This window comes from Cebus imitator, unplaced genomic scaffold (assembly GCF_001604975.1).
Source record: "Cebus imitator isolate Cc_AM_T3 unplaced genomic scaffold, Cebus_imitator-1.0 Scaffold207, whole genome shotgun sequence".
Taxonomy (NCBI): Eukaryota; Metazoa; Chordata; class Mammalia; order Primates; family Cebidae; genus Cebus; species Cebus imitator.
In genome coordinates this window covers 400759-428410 of record NW_016107522.1, presented here as the reverse complement: position 1 = coordinate 428410, position 27652 = coordinate 400759, and the positions used below count along the sequence as shown (strand labels likewise).

Genomic DNA, 27652 nt, shown 5'->3' with positions numbered 1-27652 from the left:
CTGGGGCGATCGTGCTGCACTTCACAGATGAGTAACAGGTTCCGAGCCCAGCAGGCACCTGCTGGACTCACCCACCCCAAACGTGGCTATGCTGTGATTTGAACTCAGGTTGGACTGACTCCAATGCCTGTCCTGCTTCATTCTACGGAGGACTGCCAGTGTCGATAGGCTCCTTTTGGGCTGAGGGGAGAGGCCAGTGGGGTTGAGGATGGTCCTCAGGGCTTCCCAGAGGATTAGTTGACTCTGGATGGGGACGTTGGCAGGGGCAGGGGCAGGAGGAGCAGCTCCTGGACATTATGCCTTTGCAGTGCCCAGGAGCCAACGAGGGAGAGAGAGAGCAACAGGGCTGTGAGCTTGGGGTCCTTGGCATCAAAGTGACAGTTGGGGACCCTAGGGAGGAGGCCAAGCCTGGACAGAAGGGCTGGGGCACCAGGGAGAGAGCCAGGAGCAGCAGTCGCAGAGGTAGGGGAGGGCCTGGAGGACCCAGGAGCAGAGGAAGGCCAGTGCCACCCAGGGCAAGTGAGACCTCCTGTGAGACCTTCCGCCCACAGCCTGTGCCCAGACCCTGAGTGCAGTCCACTGGGAGCTCCTAGTGTGTGGTCAGGGAAGGCACCCAGAGGGGCAATTAGAGGACTGAGCCATCAAAGATATCTTCTGCTGAGAAGGAAGACGGAGGGCACTGAGTGGAGGGTGGGAACTGCAGACTGCAGCGCGGCCCTCTGTGGAGTCCCTGCTGCATGCTGGGCTGCGGCCTGTGCTGGCATGGCAGGTCCGGTGCAGCCTGCTGTTCAGGTAGGGACCCCCAGGCTCAGGAGGCCAACTTACTCACCTGCGTGTGGCAGAGCTGGAGCAGGCGGCCTCACTAGTCAGCCTCTGGACAACCCTGGGCGTCTGTGGCATAACCGTGGTACCAGGCTGCGGGTGGCCAAGGCACTGATGGTCCCAAGGCTGTGCTGGAGAGTGATTTTCACAGTACGGGTATCACCGATGAGGTGCAGGCGGGACAGGCACGATGATGACAGTCAGGCGCGGGGCGGCCCTGAGCATGCACGCACCTGTGATTATTCGCCACTCCATTTTGTTTTTCTTTGAGCTTCTGGTTCGTGTCCTCTGCCAGTTCTCTGATGTCAGTGTGACAGGTTTCAGGTGTACCTGCTTAAAAGTAAAGCTGCTAGAGCAAAGAGGTATGGCGAGGGCTTCCGAAGGAGCTCTAATTTCAGACAGGTTTTATACCGATTTGGAGTCTGTTTCTGATGGTGTCAATGCATCTTGTGTATAGCAGCCCAAGGTAGCATGTTAATTGTCTAGCTGGCTAGAAGCTAGAAAAACGTGGCGGGCTGGCTTTGTGTAAATTTTTGTTGACCTCGCATAGCCAGGTGACCCCTGGCACTGGCCACTGGCTGGCTTCCTGGGGGCGGGGCAGGGAGGAGGCCCTGGCAGTGCTGGGGGTCTGAAGCTGCCCCTGGGCTGTGCGGCAACCCTCTGCACCTGGAATAGAGCCGGTCTCAGTGCGGGTGCTCAGTGAAGACCTGTTGGATGAAGGACAGAGCATGGGCTGTGCTTGCAGGAATCGCCTCACTTAACCCTCCTAAAGTGCCTGCAGGTAGCTATTCCTGGCCCATTTTGTGGATGAGGAAGCTGAGGTTTGGAGAGTCCTCTACTGCAGGTCACACAGGCAGGGGGTGTACGGGCCAGGGTCGCAGCCTGCTGTGCCTGGCTATAGGGCACACACCCTTGGCCTGACTGCCGCTCAGGCTGATGTGGCCTCAGCAACACCGGCTCCTCTTGGGTGTGATCAGACCCCTTGTGGCTGGCCCCTGACTCTTCCCAGGTCCTTATGCTCTCTTCGTAGACTCAGGTGTCGGGGAGGCTGGGATGGAAGAAGGGCTGGGGTTGTTGAAGAAACATAATCTGGAATGGGGGATGCCAGGAGGGAATTGGGGGGAGCATGAGTCCAATCCTGTGTGACCCTTAGCTGGTTACCGACCCTCTCTGTGCTTCAGTCTCCTTATCTGGAACCAGCCTCCTCCTCTTACAAAGGCTTGAAACAGAGCAGGCTCCTCTGATCTCACCACCCCAGGCTCAGGGTCATCTTGCAACAAATTGGCTTGTGTTGGCTGTCAAGACCGAGAGCATTGCGAGGTGCTGGGGAGGCTGGGGAAGGGCGTGAGATGGCATGCTCGATCCCAGGTCTGGGGTTTGGCTTCCGGCCTGGGCGTGCCCTGGGCAGTGTGTCTGTCTGCGTAGTCCGGCTGGAGGCGGGTAGTGGTGTCTCCTGAGGGATAACTGGGCGGACTCTGTGTTCCCTATTCTTGAAGGAATGTGCAAAGGAGGACATGGAATGTCCGTGTCTCTGGCCCTTTGCCCTCTCGCAGGGAGTGCAGGCAGCCTGCAGGCCTTCCCCTGGGCTGAGCCATGCAGAGGGACTGTGGAAGGCTCCCAGAGTTGCTGGAAAACAATAGCTCTCTTTATCCAGTGCTTTGCCTGGCTGGCCTGGTGCTCTGTGCTGGACACGTGGGTGCCATTCATTCTTCACTTCGGCTCATGAGGTGGCTACTGTTTCTCTGGTGCACCTCTTTACAGAAGAGGAAGTGAGGCCCTGAGAGGCGAGCACCTTCTCCAGGTCCCAGGGTGGAGGCTGGGGCTATCAGGTGTAGAGCTGGGTGGGTGGGCCCAGGCCTCTGCCAGCCTTGCAGTGTCCCGCTGCCTCTCTTCCTGCCCGGCGGGATCCAGCAAGCAGTTCTCTCATGGTGCTGAGGCTCCGTTGTTTCTGCCTGCTCCTGTCTGTCCTGTCTTTGCCAGTGGGCTGGAATGCTCCTTTGCTCCCCCATGGGGCATCGTGGGGCCTCTCACAGAGCTGCTGTTAGGGGCTCTGATGCTTGTGACTTGGGCTGGGGCAGCCCCTGGGTGCAGGAGGGAGGTGGTCACCCCCACACCCACCTGCCTGTGCCAGGGTTTGTGCAAGGCTTGTTGGGCACAGGTGGCGATGTTCTCACTGGAGGCGTCTGGGGACCAGCCAGGGAACTGGTTAGGGGCCCTCTACGTCCAACTGGAAGATGAATGGGAAGGCAGAGGAGTGAGGGTATGGCCAGGCTCTTCCCTGGTGGGAAGCATGGTAACTGGGGAGTGCTAACTGAGGGTTGTTTGTGAAGTGGGGAGGGAGGAAGGGTGGTGAAGCGCCTGGGCTAGCGGCGCAGGAGTGCCGGTCACCACAACAAAGGGCACGGAGCCCAGCAGCACCTGGCCAGTGGAAGTAGGGTCAGCCTACCTGGAAGCCAGAGGGGACCGGCCTGTGGGTGCCGGCCTAAACAGCAGCCCCTGGGGCAGAGAACAGGAGCCTGCAGCGGGTGAGAGGGATGTGTGGTCATTCACTGGGGGCTAGAGGTCTGGCTTTAAGGAGCAATCTGAAAGGCTGGGGCTAGGTGGAAGTCCTTATTTGGCTTCATTTTCTGGGTCCTTGGAGTGAGGAATTCCGGGCCCAGAGTCATGGGATTTCCTGTTGATTCCTGACTTCTCTAAGACTCCCAAGGTCTCGCTCATGGTCAGGCACTGGAACGTCCTCCCTGCCACTTTGGGTGTGTGTTTCAGAAGAGGAGGTTCACAGCGTTCTCCAGGAAGGAAACCAAGCCTGTTCTAGGGAAGCCCAGCCCAACGCTTAGGGTGGCTTGGGGTGGCCAGCCTCTGCCCTGGTGGCCTGCCTGTCCCACCCCGTGGAGACCAGCAGAGAGCTGAGAGGACTGAGGGCCGACCGCTGGGTGCCGAGACGTCCTTTCTTTTTGGGTTCTTTCCAACCCCTGTTGCCACCTTGCTCCTCTGGCCCAAATGTGGGCTCAGGTGGGGGCTTTGGTCTCCTAAGCACACCAGAGGGCAGGCCAAGGTGGACGGAAGTCCAGCATGCCCAGAAAGTGTCGCTGAATGGCCTCCAGCCAGCCTCTGCCATGTGAGTACGTAAGCAGAGAAGAAAGGACATCAGCAGGGTGCCCTTTCCTGATTTCCAGTCCATCTCCATGTGACAGCAGGCTCCTGTGGGACCTTCCGTCCACAGCCCATGGCCAGACCCTGAGCGCAGCCCTGGCCTCCAGCCCTGGGCCCGTCCTCCAGCCCTGGGCCCGTCCTGTCTAAGGCCCCGCTTCCCTGTGGTTGGCACTCTTCAGGCCGGCCCTGCCCAGATCGCAGGCCGCAGAACAGCCCGACAGGAGCCTCACTCACCAAGCATTCCCCTCATGGTGCCACAGCAGTGAGTGACTGCTGGGTGGGATTCACCCTGGGAGGCAGAGCAGGCGGAGAGGTATTCCCAAAGGCACAGCGCTCCAGTCCTGCCACGCCCGGCTGTACCCAGGCAGACGTTACCAGCTGGTGGCATCACTCCCCATCGAGCCTGATGCTCCCTCTCTGCCCGCCCCTCCAGGCCGCCACAACCGATCCGCTGGAGTTGATGCTTGAGACAGAACCTGTGTTCTCTCTTTCTAGTCAAAGTTGTGGGGTATCTGGTTCTCTGAAGGTCGTAAGGCAGTTGGGGTGTCTAGGGCTACATCCTAACCCTGTTTTTGAGCCTAAAAGTCCCCTCCTGGCCGTGCCGGAGGGCCCTGGGACTGGACTGACTGTGGGCTTGGCTCACTCTGGGCTTTTCCCTTGTAGTTTGCATTTCACCCCTCCCAGAAGGAAACCCAGCACTGACTCAGGGGACAGACAGTGCCCAGCACGGATGAGATCTGCTCCCCTCACCGTCTCGTCTCAAAGATTCACACTCTTGCCTTTGTTTTTCTTGAGACAGGGTCTCACTCTGTAGCCCAGGCTGGAGTGCGGTGGCATGGGCACAGCTCACTGCAGCCTTGGCCTCCCAGGCTCAAGTCATCCTCCCGCCTCAGCCTCCCAAGTAGCAGGGACTACAGGCTTGCATCACCACACCTGGCTAATTTTTTTTTTGGGGGGGGTATTTTTCTTAAAGATGGGCTCTTGCCATATTGCCCAGGCTGGCCTCAAACTCCTGGGCTCAGGGGATCCTCCCACCTTGGCCTCCCACAGTGCTCTGGGTGACAGACTTGAGCCGCTGCACCTGACCACCCTCTTGCCTTCTCCGTGGTTGGGTGGTTATGTGTTTATTGGAGGCAGTCAGTGTGAAACTAACTCATGGTGCAGAGGATGGGACCGTGGAAGACGGAGCAGTCTGGGTTCAAGTATGGAGCACGCTCTGCTGTGTGAGCTTGGGCCAGTTACTCAACCTCTCTGAGGCTCAGGTCCCTTCTCTGGAAGAGGCCACAATAACAGTAGCTGCCGGGTTGCCTTGGGGATGAAATAAGAGTGCAAATACAGAGCTGCTCACACGCGCTGGGTGGTGTTCTGTGCTGAGACTCTCTGGTTCCTGAGGAAGGGGTGATAGGGGCCCAGGTAGGAGTTGACTTGGCCCCTGACACCCCAAGGGGTGGGCATTACAAGCACTGAGCGGCCTGGACCTTGGCTTAGAGTGATTTTTCCTGATTTTTAATCCTGGATGTGTCTGTTGGGCGCAGGCCTCTGTGTGCCCCTCCTGTGCCCCTGCCCAGCTCTGACTCACCCCTCCTGTCTCCCGCCTCCAGCAACATGTCGGACGCCTTGGCCAACGCTGTGTGCCAGCGCTGCCAGGCCCGCTTCACCCCTGCCGAGCGCATCGTCAACAGCAACGGGGAGCTGTACCATGAGCACTGCTTCGTGTGCGCCCAGTGCTTCCGGCCCTTCCCCGAGGGGCTCTTCTACGAGGTGAGGACGCTCCTGATGGCCTTCTGAGACCAGCTCAGAGTCTACCCTCAGACCCGGGCTCCATGCAGTGGTCCCGACTGCTGGCAGGCCAGGCCGGGAGCCAGCCCAGAACCAGGCTCGAGCTTCTGCACAGGCCCATCCTTCACCTGTGAGAGGTGAACAGCACCCCGGGTACCCTGGGCGCTAACAGACAGCCACCTTTCCCAGCCTGCTCTGGGCAGACGCTGGGCAGTCCCTGGGGGCAGGAAGAGTCTGCCCTGGTGTTGCTTGGCCTCTATGGGGACCAGACAGTGAGCACAGCAACCCCAAGGCCCACCAGCCGATGCCGATGCCCTGGTGCTCAGGGCTCACAGGGTGGGGTGCGGTGGTGCTCAGGGAAGGTGAAGTTTGGGCGGACCTGAGGGGAGGGAGCTACGTACATCTCTGCAGGAAGAGCACTGGGCAGAGGGCACAGCACATGCAAAGGCCCTGTGGTGGGAGAACGTGGGGCTGTGTGGAGAGCAGCAGGGAGGCTGGTGTGATGGAAGCCGAGGGCATGAGAGGGAGAGGGCCAGGAGCCGAGGACGGAGAGGTGGATCTCATTTGGCCCCATGGGCCTCTACAGAGCCTTAGGCTTCTGCTTTTCGAGAGACAGGAGTCTCCTCGGGGTGTGGGGCAGAGGAGACACACCGTCTGCTGACATTTGAAAAGGTGTCCTGGCCGGGCGTGGTGGCTCACGCCTGTAATCCCAACACTTTGGGAGGCAGAGGCGGGTGGATCACCTGAGGTCAGGAGTTTGAGGCCAGCCTGGCCAACATGGCGAAACCCCATCTGTACTAAAAATACAAAAAATGAGCCTCGAGTGGTGGTGGGCGCCTGTGATCCCAGCTACTCAGGAGGCTGAGGCAGGAGAATCACTTGAATCTGGGACGTGGGGGTTGCAGTGAGCCAAGATCGCACCACAGCACTCCAGCCTGGGCGACAGAGCAAGACTCCATCTAAAAAATAAAAGGATCCCTCTGGCTGCTGTGCTGAGGAGACTGCGTGAGGCGGGGCAGGAACAGAGGCTGTGAGGCCGCGGGGACCAGGGGCTGAATTAGTGCAGTTGCCCAGATGAAAGAGAAGGGCTCCCACCAGCTCACAAGAGCAGTCGTTAAACCATCAACAACCTTGCAAGCTGGTTGTGCAGCACAGCTGTGGCTAAAAATTAAATTATATAAATGTATAGTGGGCTAACATTTTATTAAGAACAGAGGTAACAGATACTCAAAGCATACCACTTGCTAATTATTTTGTTACATTTTACTATTGTCTGTGCTGCTGGGGTTACTTCTGTCCTTTTGCACAGCTCCCCCTCAAGTCCAGGTCCATGTCGTATTGGCAGCCGGAAGTTGGCCATGACAGATATATTCACACCATGGACATTGGCAAACGCCGCACAGCAGGGCCTGCCTCTGCCCCCCAGGGAGCTGGCTGTTCCATTTACCAGCATGCCACTGGTGGTTGTGGTGACGGTGGTGACCAGGGGTGAGATGCGGCTCTGTTTCGAGGTAGAGCTGATGGGATTGGCTGGTGCATGGATGTGGGCGTGTGGTCTGCCTGGCAGAGCAGGAGCCACCGTTCCTCATGGTGCCGTCAGCCTCCTGAGAAGTGCTGGCCAAGCGTAGAGGCAGCAGGAGGGGTGGACAAACCTCTGGGAGGGGTGGCCATGTGCACACAACAAAGCCTGGCACACAGCAGGTGCCCAGAAGATTTCCATTGCTGAAAGAGTTTAAGCCTTTCCTGCCTCTACAGGTCACTTAGTAGGGCTAAATCCAGTTCAGTCTAATAAGACACTCATTTCAGAGAATGGGGAAAAACCGAATTAAAACATAGGAAATAAAATTGTTAAAAGAGAGGAAAGCAGAGGCAGGCTTTAACCCCGTTTGTGGCCAGCACAGGGGCCCTCGATGCCAGCGCTGCCTGGAGGGTGCTCACGCTGACTCCTGCTGGCCGTAGCCCTGTGCTCCCCCCACCCACCATGCCTGGGCCCTTCCCGCCCCCCTGCACCCTCCCACCCCCCGATGCCTGGGCCCTTCCTGTGTTCCCTTTCTTCTGTGTCCTGTCCCCGGGTCTTCCTGGCTGCTGGGGGAGCTGGACTTCTCCCACAGAGAAGGTACAGGAAATAAGGCCGAGTGACACTACACTTCAAACTTGATCTCATCCCTCCTGGCTTAAACCCCCCTCGACCCCTGCCTGTTCTCAGGACTAATAGGGCCCAGATCCTCAGTAGACACCAGCAGTCCCTTGACAGATGGCATCGCTGACCTCTCCAGCTTCCATGGGGGCCCCTCCCTTTGCAACCCGCCATCCCAAATGGACCAGTGTCCTCTGCTGGCCAGGCCTGGGACCCGCTGCTCCAGCCTCAGCCGGGCATGCCCTGTCTCAGTGCCCCGTCCCCTGCTGTCAGGTCCTGACCCAACAAGGGCCTGGGCAGCTCATGGGGATGACGGGTGGTTTGCTTGTCCTCTCTCTGCGGCCCCTTTGCAGTTTGAAGGCCGGAAGTACTGCGAACACGACTTCCAAATGCTGTTTGCTCCGTGCTGCGGATCTTGTGGTAAGGCGGGTGACAGCACACACCCTGTGCTGCCTGGGAAGTGGGCAGCAGGCAGGGGGTGCAGGAGGGGGCACCCAGAACTGGCCCAGCTCTTTCCTAATCACCCACTCTGCCTCTCTGAGCAGCAGACCTCGGGCCCAGGCATCACCATCCCACCAGGGAGCCCATGGGCCAGGCAGAGAGCAGGTGGAGTGCTAGGTGGACGGGGCTTGGGAGGGCCCGAAGAGGGGACGGGCACGCGCCCCCTGCCCAGCAGGGACCTGTCCTCTTCCAGGTGAGTTCATCATTGGCCGCGTCATCAAGGCCATGAACAACAACTGGCACCCGGGCTGCTTCCGCTGCGAGCTATGTGACGTGGAGCTGGCTGACCTGGGCTTCGTGAAGAACGCCGGCAGGTGAGGTGGCCGCGTCGGGCCGGAGAGGAGGGGCCACAGCCCTTCCCAGCGCGCCTGCCAGCTCCTCCCGTGTGCTGCCCACTGGCTGAGGGCCCGGCAGGGTCCCGGTTCTGCAGCCTGCACTGACGTGGCTGCCCACCCTCCACGTCACCCTCCTCGTCACCTCAGGGCGGTTAGTCCAGCCCCCAGTTTACAGGGCCCCAGGCTCAGCGTGCTCCTGGCGGCCTCTTGGGAGCCAAGAGAAATGTCCACACTCTCCCAACCCCAGGCCACCCCACCTGCTGACCCCACCTGTCCCCCTTCCCCTGCCTGTACCTGCGCAGCTCAGTGTGGCCGGAGGGAAATGCCCACATTTACTCCAAGTTCAGGGCCACAGACCTCATGCGTCCTCCGGAAGTTCCTACCTTCTGCAAAGCCTTGCTTTCTTGTCCTCCCTCCCCGAGCACTGTCCCTGTAGCAGGTGGCCTTGTCTCCCGCCTCCCTGGGCCCCGCTCTGGGATGTCCTACAGCCCCACGTCTGTCTGTGAGCCCCATCCATCCCGCGATTTCTCCAGGGCCCCCTTCTCCACTCCACACTCTCTTTGTTTCTGAAGGGCCGGTTGGGGAGCTGGGTTCAAAACACTGCTTGGCCTTCCTCCCCAGCTCCTCCCAGCACATCTGCTGCCCTCCAGTGCGCCACCCAGGCCTCATCTGCCCAGGGACCCACACCTCCTCTTGACCCCTCAGCAGCCCTCACCACCGCTGCTGAGGTGCAGAAACGCCCCCCTCTGGCACCCAGGACCCTGTGTTCCTGTGGTTCTGCCCGCCCCTGCAGCTGCACATGCCCACTCTCCTCCTCTGAGCCACCTTCCCCTCTGTCTTTCCATGGGGGGTCCTTCCTCCTTGTCTCTCCATGAAGGGGTCCTTCCTCTCTGTCTCTCCATGGGGGGTCATCTGGGGCTCCGTGCCCATCCCTCATGGCTGCCCTTGCAGACACAGTCCCAGAGCCCTAAGTGGCAGGCATGTCTGGACAATCCTGGAGTCCGCCTCGGCCTCTGTATTGCTGTCCCCAGATGCCTACATGCCACCTCCACGTGGTGTCCACCAGGCATCCCAAACGCAACGGGGCCTGAGCAGTTTGGGATTCTCCTCCACGGACCACCAAGGCTGCCCGTGCATGTGTCCCCGGTGCCAGTGGAGGCAGTGCTGCCCCGCAGAGGCCCCAGCCTTGCATCCCCACCACACCCTCTCTGTCCGACTCTGTTCCCTCCCGCAGCTCCTCCGAGATGCCTCCTTGACACGGCTGAGCTCTTGTCCGTGCGCTGCCCATGAGAGAGGCACATGGCCTGGTGCCTGGTGTCTGGCCTGCTGTCCTCAGGGCTGGGCAGTGCCTGGCATTCAGCAGGTTGTCTAAATGAAAGGCTGAGGGGGCAGACAGTGCAGGGCAGGGGCCGAGGGACAGCACCAGGGCTTGTGCTGACCAGCAGCGTCGCTGACAGCATGTGTGGCGCAAGTCTAATCTCCTTCCTGAGCCAAGGTTTGCACAGGGCCACTGCCCCAACCAAGGGCTGGTTGGGGAAATTCCGAAGATGCTGGAAGTGCTTTGGAAATTCAAATGTGCTACAAGTGTATTGCCGTAAGGACGGGGCAGGGCGGCAGCTACAGTGAGGAATGAGGGCACCCGCTCGGCCCTCCGAGCCCGCAGTGCAGAACTTCAAAATCTGGGCCGACTCACTGTGAGCTGCCAGCGTCCCAGCAAGAGAGCCTGAGAGGCTGCCTCTGCCACGGCGCCACCGCTTTGCCATTCTTGGGTCGAAGAGAGAAGTTCTGGAAGACGCTTTATGTTGACCAAACACAGTAACCTTTGTAGTCTTAAAGCTACAGTTATGTTTATGATCTGTCCAAACAAGTACAAAAGAGGGCATGTTAGGGCGATATCTGCACGCTAGCAAGGGAAAGAGCTCAGGCAGAGAGAGGCCTCTCTGGAGGGAGTGGGCTGGGGCCGTCCCTTCGGGGTCTGGGTCGGTGGGAGGCAGGTGCACAGCCCAGCTCTGGCCTTAGCTTAGCTCCCGTGACTGCACAGGATGTGCTTTCCCGGACTGGGAGGCCTGGGAGTCTGCCAAGGAGCTCTGGGGGTGGCGGGTCTGTCATGGAGTTACAGCAGGAGGGATCCAGAATCCAGAGCTATGCTGGGTCCCTGCAGGCTGCAAGTGCTGAGGTTCCCCAGCAACCAGCCTGAAATGTGTGGCCTGTGTCCCTTCAACTCAGGCAGGGGGTGTCTGGCAGAGGCACCACAGAGGGGACCCGGAGTACCTTGCACTGCAAAGGAATATTAAGACTCCCTCTCTTCCCCACCAGGACCCCCAGGTCCCTCTTCTGGGTCATTTGCAGCCTGCCTTCCTGGTCTTTCTGATGAGCCTCGCCGCTGCGTGATTCTGTAGCAGGAAGGAGGCTGGGAGCCTAGTGGGAAAGAAAGGCGTCCTTTGTATTCAGGGGTTGTTCTTCCGGCCTCCTCTCTCCCTGCTATGGATGAGGTTGCTGAGTGTCTATGAGCCACTGAAAGCATCCCAAGCCCCTGCAGAGGGCCGGGCTGCTGATCCCCTTCATCAGTTCTCCCTTTTTAGGGGTTGAGACTAGGAGATCAAGGGAAACGGTGGGCACCTGCTGAGATTTCGGGCCTCCTGCTGGGGAGGTGTTGCGGAAAGGGCAGGTGCCTCTTGCTGAGTCTGCTGAGTCCTAAACAGTCGGCGCTTGGCTTGGACGGCGCCCCCGCTCACAGCTCTGACCTGGCACTCAGCGAGCTCTCGTTGGTTTTCCCTTCAAAGCTGGGGGGCGGGCCCGTGAGCTTTTTGCCACAGACTAAGTTGCACAGGGCATGGCGGAACTTCTCAGCCACGAAGAAATACATGACGGGGTCGAGCGCCCCGTTGAGGCTGGTGAGGCAGGAGGTGATGCGGTTTCCCAGGGCCAGGATGCGCTGGGCAGCGCAGGAGGTCCCGCGGCCGCTGTAGTGCAGCACGTAGACAGAGCGGTTGACGTGGTAGGGCACGAAGCAGACCAGGAAGATGGCCAGCACCATGGCGATCATGCGCACCGCCTTGCTCTTGAGGCGCTTCTCCACACGTGGGCCCTGCCGCAGGCTGCGGATGATCAGCAGGTAGCAGGTGACCGTGGTGACGAACGGGAAGGTGAAGGCCACAGCCAGGGACACCAGGGCGTGGTGGGAGGCCTTCTCCCGGTACAGCTGCAGGCAGACCACCGTGTGGTTGGTCTGCATGGTCTGCGGGCTCACCAGCAGCGGGGCCATGGCCACGGCCACCACCACCCACAGGAAGGCACAGGCCAGGTGCGCGTAGAGGGGCCTGCGGAGCTTGAGGGATTTGACTGGGTGCACGATGGCCAGGAAGCGGTCAGCGCTGATGCAGGTGAGGAAGTAGATGCTGGCATACATGTTGAGGTAGAAGAGGAAGCCGGTGAGGCGGCATGGGATTTCCCCAAACGGCCAGTGGTTCCCAGAGAAGTGGTAGACCAGGCGGGTGGGCAGGACCAGCACGCACGACAAGTCGGCCACTGCCAGATGCATCAGGAACACGTTGGCTGGGGTCCCTGACTTGTGGTCTCGGATGAAAAGCCACAGAGCCAGGGCATTGCCAACGAAAGCCAGAATAAAATCCAGGAGGTAGAAGGAGGCGAACAGCATGTTCTCCAGTGGCGTCTCCTGGCCACATTGCTCTGCTGTGGCCAGGGAAGAGTTGGTGATCAGACCTGGGGGGGCCACTTCAAGGCCATTCATGCTTTGGGTGGAGACAGAGCCGGGTATGAGCCTGGAGGGAACAAGCAAACAGTTCACAATGAGCCTGCGACCCGCGTAGCTTCACGCTCTCCAATTCCAGAAACCAGGCCTCTGATGCCTTCAGAACCTCCCGCTTCCAAGCTCAGCACTGCCCACGGGGCTGCTGAGGGGATCTCCTTGTCCATTGGGGGTGCGTGAGCGTCAAAGGCATTCTGAACTTCAGCACAAGGCAAATACGGAACCAGGGCTTGGCATTTCCCTGCTGCACAGCTGCACCCCTGCCACCCAGGAGATCCGGGGCTCCTCCGAGCTGGGAGGCTGGGTGGGTGCCGTGGCAGGGAACGGGCCATGGGCCCCACCTGGGTGAGGCTCTGGGTGTTCTGTTCTGCCCCTGAGGTGTGCTGTCTGAGGGGCAGGGGTGGTGGGGGCGGGGGCAGTGTGTCTGTGTGACTCCAGCTCCTCAATCCCAGCCTTGGCAGGCGAGTTCCACTCAACCTGAGTGCGTGGACCCTTTCTGACCCACCTGCTCACAAGTGCAGTGGCCAGGGTGTCACCACTTTTTGCTTCCCTTGCTGGTGCCTGACCACGGTTCCCCTAGCATCTGACTCAGGAGGGTGCCCCCAGGATGGCAGCAAGGGCGGTGTCCTGGGAAGTCAGAGGTCTGCTCTTCTACCCGCCTGAGAGTCTCAGCATCTCTCTTGGGGGCTTTCCCAGCCCACCAACTCTGTTTGGACTTCCTGACAGGTGGAGGCCTGTGCTAGGAGAAGCTTGTGCCTGGGCATCAGGCCAGCTGGGAGCATTTCCTGTGCCAGAGTAGATCCACCACCAGGAGGCAGCATCTCTTCCAGGAGGAAAGACCTGTTTTACCCAGGCAGAGAGACTGCCCAGGGCTGTCCAGGTCAGATCTGCAGCCCCAGAGAGGCCTGCAGGCCCCCGGGCTTGCTCACCTTGGAAGGCCAAGTGCAGAGCCCTGTGACAGGCCCGGGTAACAAGCCATATCCATCTGGTGAACGCTGGGTCTGGATAGTGTGCTCCCCACCCTCAGCAGACACAGAAACCCACTCCTGCTTTGATTTTTGTCAACTCAGGAGATTCAAGAAGGAGAGGGAGGGTCCCAAACACCTTGCTTCCCAACCCAGGCCTGCGACTGGGGGTGTGGGCAGGAGAGGGCAGGCGGCGGGGCCAGAGCAACCTGTAGCCCTGAACAGGGGCAGGACGCTGGGCTGGGTCCGCCTTCGAATCAGGGTCTCCAGCGGGCTTTGGCCAGGTGGGTGCTGATGATGGCACAGCTTCTGGGGCTCCTCTGAGAGCCCGGCCTCCCAGTCCCCACAGTCCCCACCCTGCATAGCCAGGCTGAAGCAGAGGCTGGAGAGGGGTTTGCAGGAGAGAAGCTGGTATCCTGCAGGGTCCTCATCCTGGCTGAGCCTGGCTCTGCACCAAGTGCCGGGGACCTGCCGGCAGCAAATTCACTCTGCACGTTTCTCCCAGCCTCAGTTTCCTTTTTTTTTTTTTTTTTTGAGGCAGAGTCTCCCTCTGTCACTCAGGTGGGAGTGATCAGCTCACTGCAGCCTCAACCTCCTGGGCTCAAACGATCCTCCCACCTCAGCCTCCTGAACATCCTGAGTAGCTGGAACTATAAGCTCATGCCACCACACCCGGCTAATTTTTGTATTTTTTGGTAGAGACGGGGTTTTGCCATGTTGCCCAGGCTGGTCTCAAATTCCTGGGCTCCTTGGCCTCCCAAAATGCTGGGATTACAGGCATGAACCATCGCGCCCAGCCCCTGTCCTCGTACTGACTCCGCAGGACTACCTCAGGATGCTGGTGGCACGGGGCAGAGTGGGCATGCGGACTGCTCATGGGCACAGCAGCTCCTGGAGGAGAAGGCTGGAGCCGTCCTCACATGGCGGAGAAGCAGGCATGGAGGTGGCTTTAGGGAAGGGTGGGAGGGCCCGCAACCCTGCTTCAAGAGAGCAAGCGGCCAGCTGCTGTGGTCCTCACATGGAGGGTGAGGGCTGGCCTGAGCACCTGGCCATCTATGTCCTCAAGCAAAGGGGAGGGCACCTGCCTAATAATACCACCTTTTAGCTATTTCTCTAGGCCCCCCCAGCTTCAGAGTGTTTCAGGATGTCTGAAGTTCTAACACCAGAGGTGCTTTCCTGCTGCTTCCAGGAACAGGGTCTGTTCTTAGGCTAATGTGGATTTCCTCGTGGGGACCCCATTCCTCAGGACTCCAGCTCCACAGTCCTCTGACTTGGGCTGGATAGTCTCAGCTGGCACTTTCCCTGGGACCGCTAAAACCACAGTGAGGGGCAGAGAGCTGAGGGATGAAGAAGGCAGGCTGAGTGATGCTTGGGAGCGGGAGACGGGCTTGACTGGAGTCCTGGGGAAGGTCTGAGGGCTCTGAAGGGGGCTGTGGATGAGAGGTAAAAGAAGGGAGGGACATAGGAGCGGGGGAGGACACGGAGCAGGTGCCGGTGGAGCAGGGCAGGGACTGTGACTTTGAGGGTGTCATGTTGCACGTGCTGGGGGTGAGGACCCCGAGACTGGAGGAGCAGGGCTCCAGGGCAGGCAGGACGGCACGGCCCGCAGCGGAGGGGAGGGGCATGCAGTGTGCTGTCTGCAGGTTGGCAGGAGAGGAGGAGAGTGTGAGCGAGGAAGCCCTGGAGACTGGAAGAGGTGAGGGGCCCAGTGAGTGAGGGGCTCTTGTTAGAACCTGGGGGTAGGAAGGGGCCAAGGTGAGTGCCGTCCACCCCAGACTGTCCCTCGGGCCTGTACTGTGTCTCACGGTGCAGGCATCACCCAGCCCCACAAGAGAGCAGCTCACTGGTGCCACCACCCATTCTGCCTGGCATGGCAGGGCCTGCCTGTGCTGGCTCAAACCAGTTTGAAGAGATAGGCGTTAATGGCCCCATTTTACAGATTAGGGAATCAAGGCTGAGTGTCTGCTAAAGTTAGGTCACTTGACCAGGGGACATTGGCCCTGGAGCTGGAAATGAAACCAGGGAAGCCCTGGGTCTCCAGGGCACTGTCTTGCCTCTGGAGACCGCCAGGGTGTCTCGGCCAGGGCAGGGAGTGTGACTCGGTCTCAGAGCTTGTCCTGGAGTCATGCCCCAGGCTCAGCACCTCCTCCCTGGAGCCTGGCCCCGGGACCACTCCCTAATTTTAGGGGCCCAGCATGAAATGAGCATAAGCAGCCTCTTGCTCAAAAGGGAAGAGTTTCAAGACAGTGACTGCAGAGCGCGACTGGGCGCGGGGCCATGAGTGACTGCAGGGGTTACATGTCTTGTAGCACTGGGTGGGCTTCTGGCGCCTGCTGCCTCCAGCCTGGGGGCCTCGCCTGGGCACTGCCCTCAGCTTCCTGCCCAGGCTGAAGGCTGCGTGGCACCTCCCTCTCTGGGACTGAGACTCCGTTTGCTGAGATTTCTCCTCCCTTTTTGTGCCCTTTTTGAGCAGTTCTGATACTGACTTCTGCAGTTTGGTCTGAGATGGGCCCTGCTTCACCCTGCATTGCCCTTTGGAGACACAAACTTCAGCCTAGACTCGCTGGCTCCTCAAGGCTCACTGCTCAGATGGCCACCGAGCGGTGTCCCTAAGGGGAAGGGGCGCCTGGGCAGTGTTGGGTCCCATGGCTGTGGGTGAGGTGAGCACCTAGGACAGGTCTTAGGCCTCTGTGCAGGTGGCCCCGCAGTTTCTTTTGCATTAGTGCCACTCCATCCCCGGCCTGAGCCCTCTCCCAGGCATCTGGCTCCTCTGTGGGCCAAGGCTGCCTAATGGTTAGGGGCAGGGGTGCTGTCATTGCAGCCTGGACTGCGAGCAAGCCACTTCCCTCTGCAAAACGCCGGCAGAGGGGTAAAACACTGCTTTGTGGGCTGCTGTGAGTTCAGACTGTGGTCAGCCTTCCATGCATAGGTCAGTCCATTACCAAAGAGATGGGATGTGACAGGCTGCTGCCTGCCTCCCAGGGCAGGGCTCCCTGCTGTGTTTCCTCTGCTTAGCCCTGTGCTCCCGGCCCGTCCCACCCAGCCTGCCTCTTACCTCTAGCTGCTGGTCCAGGAGGAAAGGGCAGGGCTCTGCGGGTGGCAGGTGATCTCTGCCCGTGGGTGGCGGTGGTGGCAGGGGGCTCTGTGCCTCTGTGGGCGGAAGGCTGGCTATTTAAGGAGAGGAAGGGAGACCACAGCCCCTCTGGCCCTGAAAGGCTGCTTCATTCCTGAGGGGTCCCTTGTGTGGCGGGCGGCTCCTCTGGCTGCCGCTGCTGCCACTGAAGCGTGAATATTCCAGTGTGTCCCCAGCCCATGCCCCCCGCCCCCGGCTTGACCACAGAGGCTGAGTGTGTGACTGTCTCGGAGCCTCAGAGCAGGCGGGGGCTGGTTGGGGGGCTTGGGCTGGAGCTGACGGACACAACAGGACGTTTCAGAACGGGATGATTTCCTACTGATGGGGGCAGGGAGGGGCCGGCTGCCATGGCAACAGGCCGCACTCCCAGGCCTGTGCCCACAGACAGCGGGGAGGAGTGGGGGGGGGTGTGGGGGAGAGCCTGTGAACGGAGGGTGGGAGGCTGAGGAGTCTTGCTCACTGAGTGAGAGGCGACTCTTTGAGGACACTTGCTGTAGGGTCCTTGTGTCCTGCCCTGTATAATGAGGCCCCATTTGGGCATGCAGAATAAATCATGGCCTTTATCTGGAGCGAGACACAGCTGCAGGAGCCTCATAATGGGGCGCTGTCCTGCCCGTGGGGACAAGACTCAGCTCAGAGGCCGGCCCCGCCGCTGCAGCTCCTCCTCTGCACGGGAGCCCCTGTGAATCCGAATCTGACCACTGGCCCTGGGGCTCCTCCCTGGGGTGGCTCCGGGCTGGAGCGCCTGTGAGTGCTGCTGGTGGCCGCCTCTGAGGCTGAGGGAACAAAGTTAGTTTTTCCCTTTCTAAAAATGATACATCCAGAGACATGGGAAACCAAATCACCCTTTCTGGTTTCAAAAGACTTTATATTTTGTTGTTAAAACATTGAACACTTTATGTATGCCACTGGCATTTATGGAGTGCCTACCTATCACACGAACTATTTTCCATTTGTCTCTTCACATAACCCTTTGCAGCTGGGATTATTGCCCCATTTTACAGACAAGGAAACTGAGGCTCAGACAAGTGAAGAAACTCACCCATCAGCAAAACAGTAGGAAGCAACAGAGTGAGGATTTGAATCCAAGCACGTGTCACTCCAGGACTTAGTCTTTGTGTGCACGTTTATTTTGCTTTGTTTTTCTGCTGCATTTTGAATTAAAATTCTTCAATTCTATCCTAATTCAACCTGAAAAAGAATTCTGAAGGTCACCTTTAGATCTGGTGCTGCGATGGGGTCTGTTGAGAAGCTGTTTTCCATCTGGTCCTTCCAGAGAGATGGGCTTCCCAGTTTGTCTGGCCTGAGAGTCAGTCATGTGTGAGGTGTCTGAGGTGGGGTGCAGGTCCCTTTCCTGTTGTGCCCGCGGGTGGCTGTCTGGAAGAATTGGCTCACACTGGCTGGAAAGGTGGCTGCTTGAAGCTAGCCACCCTGAGCGGGCATTTCTGGGCTCACAGACCTTCTGTTATTGGGGTGATCGCTGTCCGTGGCTTCAAGGGCCTTGACCATGGAGATGGTTTTGAGGCGTTCAGCTGATTTCTGTAGCTTTGAAATGGAAGTAATTCCTCGTGGGTTGAGTATAGTGCTGACCTTCAGGACGAATCGCCGGAATATGGAGTGGGGTCACCGGCCTAAATGCTGAGTCTGGGATAGAGGCGCTGCAGGGAACGTGGGCTGGCTGTCACAGGCGCTAGGTGGGAAGCTCAGCCCCAGACCTGCTGAGGAGGTGGCCTAGGGCTGTGCCTGGAGCACAGGTGTCTGGGCAAGGGTGGGCTTCAGGAATTGTGGTGGTGAAGACTGAAGCCACAGGCCACAAGTGCTTCCCACTGCTGGGGTGTAAGAGCCGGGGCCCTGGCCACCTGCTGAGGGAGATGATGCCCATCATTGCTCCCTTCCTCTCTTTCACAGTCATTCATCCAGGCATTCAATCTACTGACCCTGAGCTGCTGCCACATGCTGGGCACGTAGGGTCTCGGGGAGGCACAGAGAGCCAGTCAGCAGCTTAGCAAGTGGCGGCTGGGCCTTTGCCTGGGCCCCTTGCCCTGCACACAGCTGACGATGAGACACCCCAGGGCAGACGGAGCACAGTGCTGTGCAGGGTGGAGTCTAGCAGGCCCCTGGGGTCCAGGGAAGGACACTGGATGGGTGGCCCTGACATCTGGGGTCTGCCCTCTATAACCTGGGTGGGCATCTGGGGTCTGAGATTGGATCTCTTCAGTATCCTCCCTGACTAGCCTGTCGGAGGGGTGGACACTGGGCGTTGGAGGGCTGTGGAGGCTGGTGGGGGGTGAAGAGGGCCCCTGGGGCCAGGCGGCCTGGGAAGGGAGGTCTGGATGCAGCAGGAGCACCAGAGTTAGATTCGGGGGGCAGGTGGGAACAAGGTCCAGGGTGTTGGCTTGGGGCCTTTGTGTGTCTTTGCCTGGGGACTCTGAGTCCAGATTCCCACCACCTTTGAGGTCCAAGGAAACAGAACCTATGTTGATTTCTCTCTCAGCTGAGAACACAGCTGTTGTCCACCACAGTGAGTAGCATCAGAAATTGTTCTGAGGCCTTCACAAAAAGACTCTGTCATGACAGCTCCTGGGTTCGGGGCCTCCATCTGACATAGTGGTGCTTGTCTTTTGGACACAGAAAGTGCCTGCACGTGTTTGGGCCCTCCTTCATCCAGCAAACCCTGAAGGAAGGGGGCGAGTGACCTCCCGGGTACTCCCTGGCCACCCTGCTGGGCACAGTGGCATTCACTGTAACTCGTGGTGTTAAATATATTTGGAAAATGAAACAATTTTTTCAGCAGATATCCATTAAATGTCTGCTCTATTCCGTACCATTCCCTAGACTTAGAAGTGGAAAGAGGAAAAATACCACCCAGAGACAGTGAAGGCTCGCATTCTGGCGTCTTTCCTGCTGATCCCCTCCCCGAGCACAGGTCCCATCTCCAGGGTGCACCTGTGGCCTTCTGGGCCTTGTGACTGGGCAGCATGCTTTTCCGGACCCTGGATGACCCTTTGAAGCCCTCAGCTGCTCAGCAGAGTTGCAGGGGTCCGGGCTCTCTTCTCTGGAGGTGGCTGGGCTGTATGGGAGTGGGGGGTCTGCCCCTAATGCCCCTGCCTCCTACAGGCATCTCTGCCGGCCTTGCCACAACCGTGAGAAGGCCAAGGGCCTGGGCAAGTACATCTGCCAGCGGTGCCACCTGGTCATCGACGAGCAGCCCCTCATGTTCAGGAGCGACGCCTACCACCCCGACCACTTCAACTGCACCCACTGTGGGTAGGTGTGCCGCCCTGCAGTGGGGGTGGGCGGGGTGCCAGGGCCGAGCCAGGGGAGGAGCGGTGGGTCCTCCATCCGGGGAAGTGTTGAGGTGGGAGAGGTGGGCAGGGTGGGCAGAGAGAGGGGTTCCGAGAGTGGGGCTGCAGGGCGGAGGTGGGCCGGGGGCCATGAAGCGGCCAGGCAGGAAGCTTCTTTCTCCAGGGCTCTGTGCAGTGGGGCACTTGAGACCCAGGGGGCAGGTGGGCTAGGCCCCTAGACCGCACGTGACGGTTGAGCTGGAGAGGCGGAAAGGACCTGAGGGGGGGGGGAAGAGGCCAGGGGCGTGCCTGGCGCTGGTGTTAAGAGAGGAGTGGCACAGGCAGCCCCTCGGCCCCTCTTCGCCTACCCCCACCGTCCCGTCCAGTCCTCTCCGTGCCTATCCCAGACACCCAGCTGGTTTGGAGGAGGAGGGGGGCCGGAGAACAGACCCACTTCTCACAGGCCTGAGTGCAGAACACAGGCCACTCTTCTGGGCTGTGCGGGAAGTCCGTGCTCCAGGGCCCGTCTGGGGCACAGGAAGCCTTCAAAGGGCCTAGAGATCAGAGGGAGCAGCCGCCTCAGGTCTGCAGGGACAGAATGGCCCCTCGGGGAGCCGTGCCCCGGGCCGGAGGTGCTGGCATGACCCTGCAGAAGGGCAGGGACGGCACCTGGGGGCTGCACGTTGTCTTCCAGGAAGGAGCTGACGGCCGAGGCCCGAGAGCTGAAGGGTGAGCTCTACTGCCTGCCCTGCCATGACAAGATGGGCGTCCCTATCTGCGGGGCCTGCCGCCGGCCTATCGAGGGCCGTGTGGTCAATGCACTGGGCAAGCAGTGGCACGTGGAGGTAAGCCAGGCTGGCGGGCACATGGCCTCAGGTTGGGGGGTTGCCCCAGCTCAGGGTCACAGTCAGAGCCCTGAAGCCCCTCCATACTCCCAGCCCAGGGCGCGTGGCTGGCTCCCGGCGAGGCCCTTCCTCTGGGGTACTGCCCCTCCCTGTGCTCAGCCAGGGATCCCAGCCTGCCCACAGGAACCAGGAGACACATGTGCACACACATGGTTGGGTAGCCGTGCCCACCTCTCCTCTTCCCCATGCTGGCATTCTAAGAGACTCCAAAGTCTGGAGAAAACCGTGGGGGTGCCTGGGGGGCTGTGGTTGGCAGAACCTGCTGTGTGGACAGCCCTGTGCAGACACAGAGCTGCAGAGTTCTTAGGTGTGCGTGCTGGGTCACCTGCAGTGTCCCCGCTGGGTGTGGACTCTCATGTTCTCACGGGTACACTGGGAACAGTGAGCCCATCACCTTCCCTGGTGACCTGGCCAGCGCTGTGTCCAGAAGCTGTGCCTTGGGTGGCAGTGTGAGTGGGAGGCCATGCCATCCTGCCCTGATGCAGGCCCCAGTCCCCAGCCCCCAGCCCCCAGCCCTCATCCCCACATGCAGATCCCTGGGGGAATGCAAGTGCTGCTCACCCCCCAGGTCTGCAGGGGGTGCCTGCAGGAGTCCCCACATGGATAGGCAGTGCTGCCTCTGCCTTCTAGGGTCCACCATACTGCAGCACTGGGCTGGCACCTGACTCCTGGGGCTGAGGCTGCTGAGGGGGAGGCTAGAGTGGGAGGGGATGGTGACGTGTAAGGTTACCGTCAGTGCCGTGGAGGACGGGCAGGGTCTGCTGAGCCCACAGCATCCACAGAGGTGTCAGCCCCCCACAGTGTGAATCCCAAAAGGCCTCCACCCTCCCAGCCTCTGCTTCCTGTCCCCTTTGCCACCGCTGTCTCCTGGGGTCACTGCTGTCCCCTGGAGTCGCCATTGGCTCCTGGGGTCACTGCTGTCCCCTGGGTCACCGCCTGTCCCTCGGGGTCACCGCTCTAGCCCTGATGCTACCGGCCTCCCTCTCCTCGCAGCACTTTGTCTGCGCCAAGTGTGAGAAGCCATTCCTGGGGCACCGGCACTACGAGAAGAAGGGCCTGGCCTACTGCGAGACCCACTACAACCAGGTGAGCCGGTGCAGAGCCTTCGGGGACGTGGGCTGGAGGGGTGGCCAGGAGGGAGGCTGTGGGCGGCCCCTCAGGAGCTCTGCCAGGTGCTGGGCCCGGGCCTGCACACTCAGCCCTGGCTCCTGGCCTGGGGTCTTGAGACCTGGGCGGCATTCTCAGCCCAGCATTCTCTGGGGTGGGTGTGAGGTCCTGGGCACGTGGGGCTGACAGCGCCTGCAAGCCCTTCCCTCCCTTGCTCTGGGACAGAAGGCAGAGGAGGCTGATGAGGTGAGGTCACCCGGGCTCACCACCTCGCTGGACAGCAGCAGGAGCCAGAGCAAAGGCGCCTTCTGGGGAGCAATGTCCAGCCTGATTTCCTTCCCAGGGGTGGGGGTTGCTCTAATGGGCCGCAGGGCCCTCATCCCAGCCTGGCAGCAGGGCCTGGGAGATGCCTGAGAGGGGCTGTGTTGGAAGGCCAGGCCGGCGGCATGATGGCCCTGGCTGGGGTGTGACTGCTGGCAGCCGCTCTGACAGCCTACTCGGCCCGCAGCTTTTCGGGGACGTCTGCTACAACTGCAGCCACGTGATCGAAGGCGATGGTGAGGCCTTGTGTTCCCTCCCCCCACCCCACCTGCTCTTCTGGGGCCTGGGTCCTGCAGCTGTGAGCCCAGCTGGGCAGCCTGGCCAGGCCTGCTGAATCCCGCTCTTCCCCCGCAGTGGTGTCAGCCCTCAACAAGGCCTGGTGTGTGAGCTGCTTCTCCTGCTCCACCTGCAACAGCAAGCTCACCCTGAAGTGAGTGCCTGTGATCGTGGGGTGGGGCTCAGGGTGGAGGGGCTCCCGCAGGTCCTCCCTCTCAGCAGCCGTCGGCACACCGGCTGGGTCCGACCTGCGGATACGGTGGGGACAAGGGGCAGCCTGGCCCCACAACACCCTGGAGATGGGGGCAGGTCCAGGGGGCCTGGGGGGTCCAGGGACCCCAGGTCACAGTGAGAGGAGGAGGAACACTCGCTCCTCTAACACACCTGCCAGAACCCTGGGCTCCGGGGAGGGAAGGGCTTTCCCGCCCAGGGAACAGCATATGCAAAGGCAGCAGTGTCAGCTGCGTATCCAGGAAGCCTCAAGGGGCGTGGGATGGCTGGAGCTGTGAGAGGAGAGAAAGCGTCCAGGTTTCCAAGGGCAGTGGGGAGCCATAGACGGTTCTGGAGTGTCAGCACCTGAGAGAAGCCTCTGGGAGGGAAGGGAAACCTCAAGGCCCTTCTCATTCCTACGCTCTCCGGCCAGCTCAGCCTAGGGCCTGGCCTGCTGGCTGGGAGAGGTGGCTGTGGGGAGGCTGGTGGCAGGGGAAAGGCCACTCTTCTGCCTCCACGGTCACCTGTCTGGGGTTCAAGTGGAGGGCGTGGGGCTCTGCTGACAGGCCGGCTTCCTCCCCAGGAACAAGTTTGTGGAGTTCGACATGAAGCCCGTGTGTAAGAGGTGCTACGAGAAGTTTCCGCTGGAGCTGAAGAAGCGGCTGAAGAAGCTGTCGGAGCTGACCTCGCGCAAGGCCCAGCCCAAGGCCGCGGACCTCAGCTCCGCCTGAAGACCCAGCGCCCCTGCCGGGCTGCGCCTCGGCCCCTCTGCCTTCTTGCCTCCTGCTGCCCACGCGTGGCCCCTCGTCCCCGTCCGCCTGCGGCCCTCCGCCTCTCACCCTCCCCTTCTCTTTCCCCTTCGCCGCCTCCCTTCCTGTTCTCAGCTCTGCCGTCCCCAGGTCTCGCCTCTCCTTGGCTGTGGCTTCTCTCTGTGAGGAAGGCAGGAGCCGGGGAGTGGGAGCCTGTGACGGGCTGGGCCACGTCTGACAGCCACGTCCGCCTGTGCCTACAGCTTCCGCCCACAGACCTCCAGGGACAGGAGCAAACTGCATCACAGCTCCTGACCTGGCCTGGCCTGGCCCTGCCCAGGTGGCTTGGTAGCGCATGCCATCCTGTGTGAGCCTCTGCCCCAGAGCGGCCCCGCTAAGTACATGTGGCTCCTGGGCTACCCACGGCCAGGGCAGCCTGCGGGAGCCACAGGGCCAGGGCCACGCAGATGGAGGCCTCTGGGAGCCATCCTCATCCCTCACCACTCGCTCAACCAGTGGCACAGTGTCCCTGTGCCCACACCGAGCCACCAAGTCCTCTGTCCACACCCACAAGCTACCTGGAGGGAGAGGACCCACCTCCATCCCTCAGAAGGCCTTCCTGGAATCCCACCTTGGCCACCCACCCGGGTTCCCCCTCCCCCACCTCGGGACCTGTGTTGAGCCTTTGAGTGGGGCCAGGGTCCAGGAGGTGGGGGGGGGTCAGAGGCGGCTCATTCCCACCTCCAGGGAGGACACTTCGTCTGCGGCCAGTGCAGACCTGGCGCAGGGCTCACGCTTGCACAATGAAGGCTTGTTCACACAACCGCAGCAGCCTGCGTGGTTTGCAGCAGGGGTGGGAGGTGGATGGGGTGGCAGCGGCTCTGGACATACCACTAGTGGGGTCGTTGAACAGAGGGACAGACATCAGACAGGCAGGCACGAGTTCAGGGGGTCCTAGCCTCCATCCCAGGCCAGGCTGCCAGCAAAGCTTGAAGACTAGCCCAGCCAGGACCCCACAGTCCTGGGTGGCCGGGTCCACATAAGCTGACCCAATGGGCACAGCAGGGAGTGGGCAGGGACAGGACATGCCAGTGAGGTGGCGGAGTCCAGGCCTCAGAGGTGGTGCCCAGCTCTGCCCACTGTCGGGGCATAGGCTGGCCTTAGCATGAAGCGGCAGCCAGAGAGTGGCACCTCTGCCCGGGCCTCCTGGGGGAGTGCGGCTGTCTCAGTGCCTGGGGGAAGGACAGAAGGTGTGAGGAGGGGCCTGGGAGGAGGACTCTCCCATGAGTGCCCCTCCCCAGTCTGAGGAACAAGAAGGAAGGGAGGGAGGGGGAGGAAGGGAGGAAGGAAACAGAATGAGGGAAGGATGAGGTCATTCCTGGAGAATGCAGCTCCCCTCCGGGTACCCTGGGGAAGCCACACAGCATTTTGCTTTTTCTGTGGCTCTCTGAGGGCCAGCGCCTCCGGGGCCCCTGTCCACCTGGTGCCCCACATTGCTTGCTCAGACAGGCTCACTTCCTCTCTCCAGGGATTTTTATTAAACATTCTGGTGGGGTAGGGGAGACCTCTCAGCCATCCACCAACAGCCTGGGGGTCCAAGACTCCCGACCCCACTCTGAGCTGGTCTTTTGGCCTCCATGAGTGGTGTTTGAGACAGAGGGGGCTGTCTGGGGGGCTGAGTGGGCTTTGTGTGGGGGGCGGCATGGAAGGCTGCCTGCCGAAGACAGGCCCTGGGCTGAGGGGGCCTGGGAAGGTGCTGCCAGGCTAGAGATCAGGAAGGCGCCTGAGCGGACACGCCAGCATCCGCCGCTAGGTGCTGGCCAGGGCTGGGGCCTTGGAGCCCCTCTGCTTGTCCATGGCACTCAGGAGCTGCTGCACATAAGAGGTCAGCAGGTCGTCCATCTTGTAGCCCTGGACAGGGGACAGGGTGGGTCAGAGGCTGTGGGTGCAGAGGGCAGGTGGGGGTCTTTGACTCAGGGACCACCTTCTCTTCCTCAGCAACCAGCTGTGCAGGGCAAGGAGAGAGGGAAGGTGGGCTCCTGCCCTTCCCTCCCAGGACAGGCGTTGGGGCCGCCATTCCTGCCTGCCCTGCTGGGGCTGGGTCTCCCTCTCTCTTCAGAATGGGCCAAAGGTGTAGGGGGTCCTGCCTGGTCTTGCCACTTTGGCTGCTGGTCCTGGGGATGCACCCAGTCCCCCTCCAGGTCTCCTGGCCCTGGCTGGGCCCTGGGACCAAGTCCTCTTAGTGAGCCACTTGAAAAGGGTGGGGCGGGGAAGCCAGTCCCCAGCAGCTCTGTCCCGTGCATCTTGGCTGGGAGAAGGGACCTGGGCTCACCAGGGAGGTCTCGCACAGCAGGCGGCTGCCACGGCCCAGGCTCCCCAGCGCCATGTGGAAGTAGGTGCTGCCGCTGCTCCAGCTGGAGATCTTGGTGAAGGGATAGGTGGTGAGCAGCTCCTGGGGGCACAAAGTGTGGGTGGGCAGGGCGCCTCCAGAGCCCGTGGGCTGTGCGTGTGTTAGGGGACAGGAGAGAGGTAGGACACACCACAGAGGTGACCACAGCCCCACCTGCACGGGTCCCTGGACCAGGCAGCCCCAAGCCCCTCTGGAGGCCCAGCAGCTACCTTGGTCTTGGGGTGGATGAGCAGAACCCCACGTCGGTTGATGGCGATGAGGATGATATCAGGGTAGGAGGGCTCCGAGGTTTGCTGAGAGGGAGGGACATGGTGGTCACACTCCAGCGCGGGAGGCCAGGCCGCACCTCCCAGGAGCTCACCTGGGCCATGCGCATATACATGCATGCCCACACACTCCAGCCTTGCGGCCAGCCCCAACCAAGATGTGCGTGGATTGACGCTGGGCCTGCCGGGGCAGTGTTGAGGGGGGCCTCCTTGGGTCGGAGGCCTGAGTGAGGGGCAAGGCCTACCTTCACCTCGAAGAAGGCGGACCCGAAGGTGGGCCACCGGCAGATCCACTTCAGGAAGGCCACCTTGGCCTCCTGCACGGTCTTGTCCTTGTGCTTGTCATAGGCCAGAGGGATGCTCTGGAGAACGGGAGGGCCAGTAAGGGCCTGGGTGCCCAGAGGCCCCCAAAGCCTCGGTGAGGGCAGCACCTGCCTACCCCAGGGCCAGTATGGGGGGAGAGGGGGAATGCAGCATGGGGACAGAGTCTCAGAGGCGCTGTGGACAGCATGGGACGGTGTGGTATATGTGGAGCCAGCCCACCATCCACACCACCCATGTGTGTCCATGTGCGCTTGGAGCCCAGGCAGGGCATGGTACTGGGACAGGGTCCCCGGGAGGGGCAGCAGCCCAAGGACCCTTCCCAGCCTTATCAGGGACCTTTTTCCACTCCTCCAAGGACATCAGGCGTGTGAGGTTCTCGGGCACCAGTTCCCTCAGGATCTTGGGGACACTAGCCAGCTGGGACTGGTCATTGTCGAACTGGGCCTTGTAGATGAGGCCTGCCAGGTGGATGGCATCCTCCCGCGAGCACTTGTGGAACCCACGCAGGTACTTGGGCAGCTCCTGAGTGGTGGACACACTGGGCATGCCGGGTGTCCCGCTGCGGCCCACCCAGCCCGAACTCTTTCTCGCTTAGGTGGTGGGGACCTGAGGCTTAGACCACTCCATCCAGGGCAGACTGAGCAGGGTAGAGTTTCAGGCCGGGGGTATGACCTGAGTTGGGGCAGGGCCCCCTGACATCTGCGTGGCCTGCCCCACCCATGTGGTTGGCCCTGCAGGTCGAGGCCACTGCTCCATGGGCTGCAGGACCTTCTGCCCCACCCTCCCCAAGTCCTGCTGCAGGTGCCAGTGCAGTCACTGTCCCCAAACACTGCTTCCCTCTGCTCCTGCTTCCAGAGGCCTCAGGGGCTTCTTTTGCCTACCACGTGGGTACCTAAGGCTGAGGCTCACCCTGCCCTGGCCTGCTGGCTTCTACAGCCTCAGAAGAGGTGTGGGAGAATGAGGTGGCCCCAATGCCCCCCAGGGCAGCCTGCCTGGTACCTGGTGGTAATGGAGTATGGTGTCTGCGTTCACATCCTTCCCTGGGACCACGTTGAGCCACAATTTCCGCATGAAGTACACCTGGTAGGGGAGCGTCACGGGGGCCCCTGGGCGAGGGCCAGCAGTGGGCACCAAGCCTATCCCAGCAGGTGCCACCAGCCCTGACCCCCTGCCACCCTCACACTGTGCCTGCCACCTCCCTGCCTG

The 27652-nt window shown here is 60.9% G+C and overlaps 3 protein-coding genes across 13 annotated transcripts in view; 1 reads left to right on the top strand and 2 right to left on the bottom strand.

Annotated features, from left to right (window-relative positions):
- Positions 1-24274, top strand: part of LIMS2 (LIM zinc finger domain containing 2) — a 35472-nt gene extending 11198 nt beyond the window's left edge. The window contains exons 1-10 of one of the 5 annotated variants that reach the window (XM_037745664.1): positions 6-108; positions 5577-5736; positions 8245-8311; positions 8586-8706; positions 19712-19861; positions 20573-20723; positions 21777-21869; positions 22399-22447; positions 22566-22641; positions 23281-24274. In XM_037745664.1, the coding sequence (XP_037601592.1) occupies positions 5581-5736; positions 8245-8311; positions 8586-8706; positions 19712-19861; positions 20573-20723; positions 21777-21869; positions 22399-22447; positions 22566-22641; positions 23281-23428 (1011 nt within the window). In that variant the 5' untranslated portion in view covers positions 6-108; positions 5577-5580 and the 3' untranslated portion in view covers positions 23429-24274. Of the gene's footprint in view, positions 1-5; positions 109-5576; positions 5737-7819; positions 8312-8585; positions 8707-19711; positions 19862-20572; positions 20724-21776; positions 21870-22322; positions 22448-22565; positions 22642-23280 lie in introns of those variants that run through there. The other 4 variants (XM_017548437.2, XM_037745665.1, XM_017548438.2 and 1 more) reach the window with 4 other exon arrangements.
- GPR17 (G protein-coupled receptor 17) lies at positions 10507-16761 on the bottom strand. 2 transcript variants are annotated; one of them, XM_017548441.2, is made up of 2 exons: positions 16517-16761; positions 10507-12509 (listed from the first exon to the last, which is right to left on the bottom strand). In XM_017548441.2, the coding sequence occupies exon 2, from the start codon at positions 12476-12478 to the stop codon at positions 11459-11461; it is 1020 nt and encodes a 339-aa protein (XP_017403930.1). In that variant the 5' UTR covers positions 12479-12509; positions 16517-16761; the 3' UTR covers positions 10507-11458. The 2 variants fall into 2 exon arrangements, with proteins under 2 accessions (XP_017403930.1, XP_037601594.1); XM_037745666.1 differs by lacking the exon at positions 16517-16761 and adding an exon at positions 13152-13170.
- A 687-nt stretch (positions 24275-24961) lies between the features above and the next one.
- Positions 24962-27652, bottom strand: part of MYO7B (myosin VIIB) — a 96041-nt gene continuing 93350 nt past the window's right edge. For 4 of the 6 annotated variants that reach the window (XM_017548426.2, XM_017548425.2, XM_037745663.1 and 1 more), the window contains 6 exons: positions 27446-27552; positions 26783-26968; positions 26368-26484; positions 26066-26149; positions 25779-25898; positions 24962-25357 (listed from right to left, as the gene is read on the bottom strand). In XM_017548426.2, coding sequence (XP_017403915.1) covers positions 25256-25357; positions 25779-25898; positions 26066-26149; positions 26368-26484; positions 26783-26968; positions 27446-27552 — 716 coding nt within the window. In that variant the 3' untranslated portion in view covers positions 24962-25255. The remainder of the gene's footprint in view (positions 25358-25778; positions 25899-26065; positions 26150-26367; positions 26485-26782; positions 26969-27445; positions 27553-27652) is intronic. The other 2 variants (XR_001830879.2, XR_005203372.1) reach the window with 2 other exon arrangements.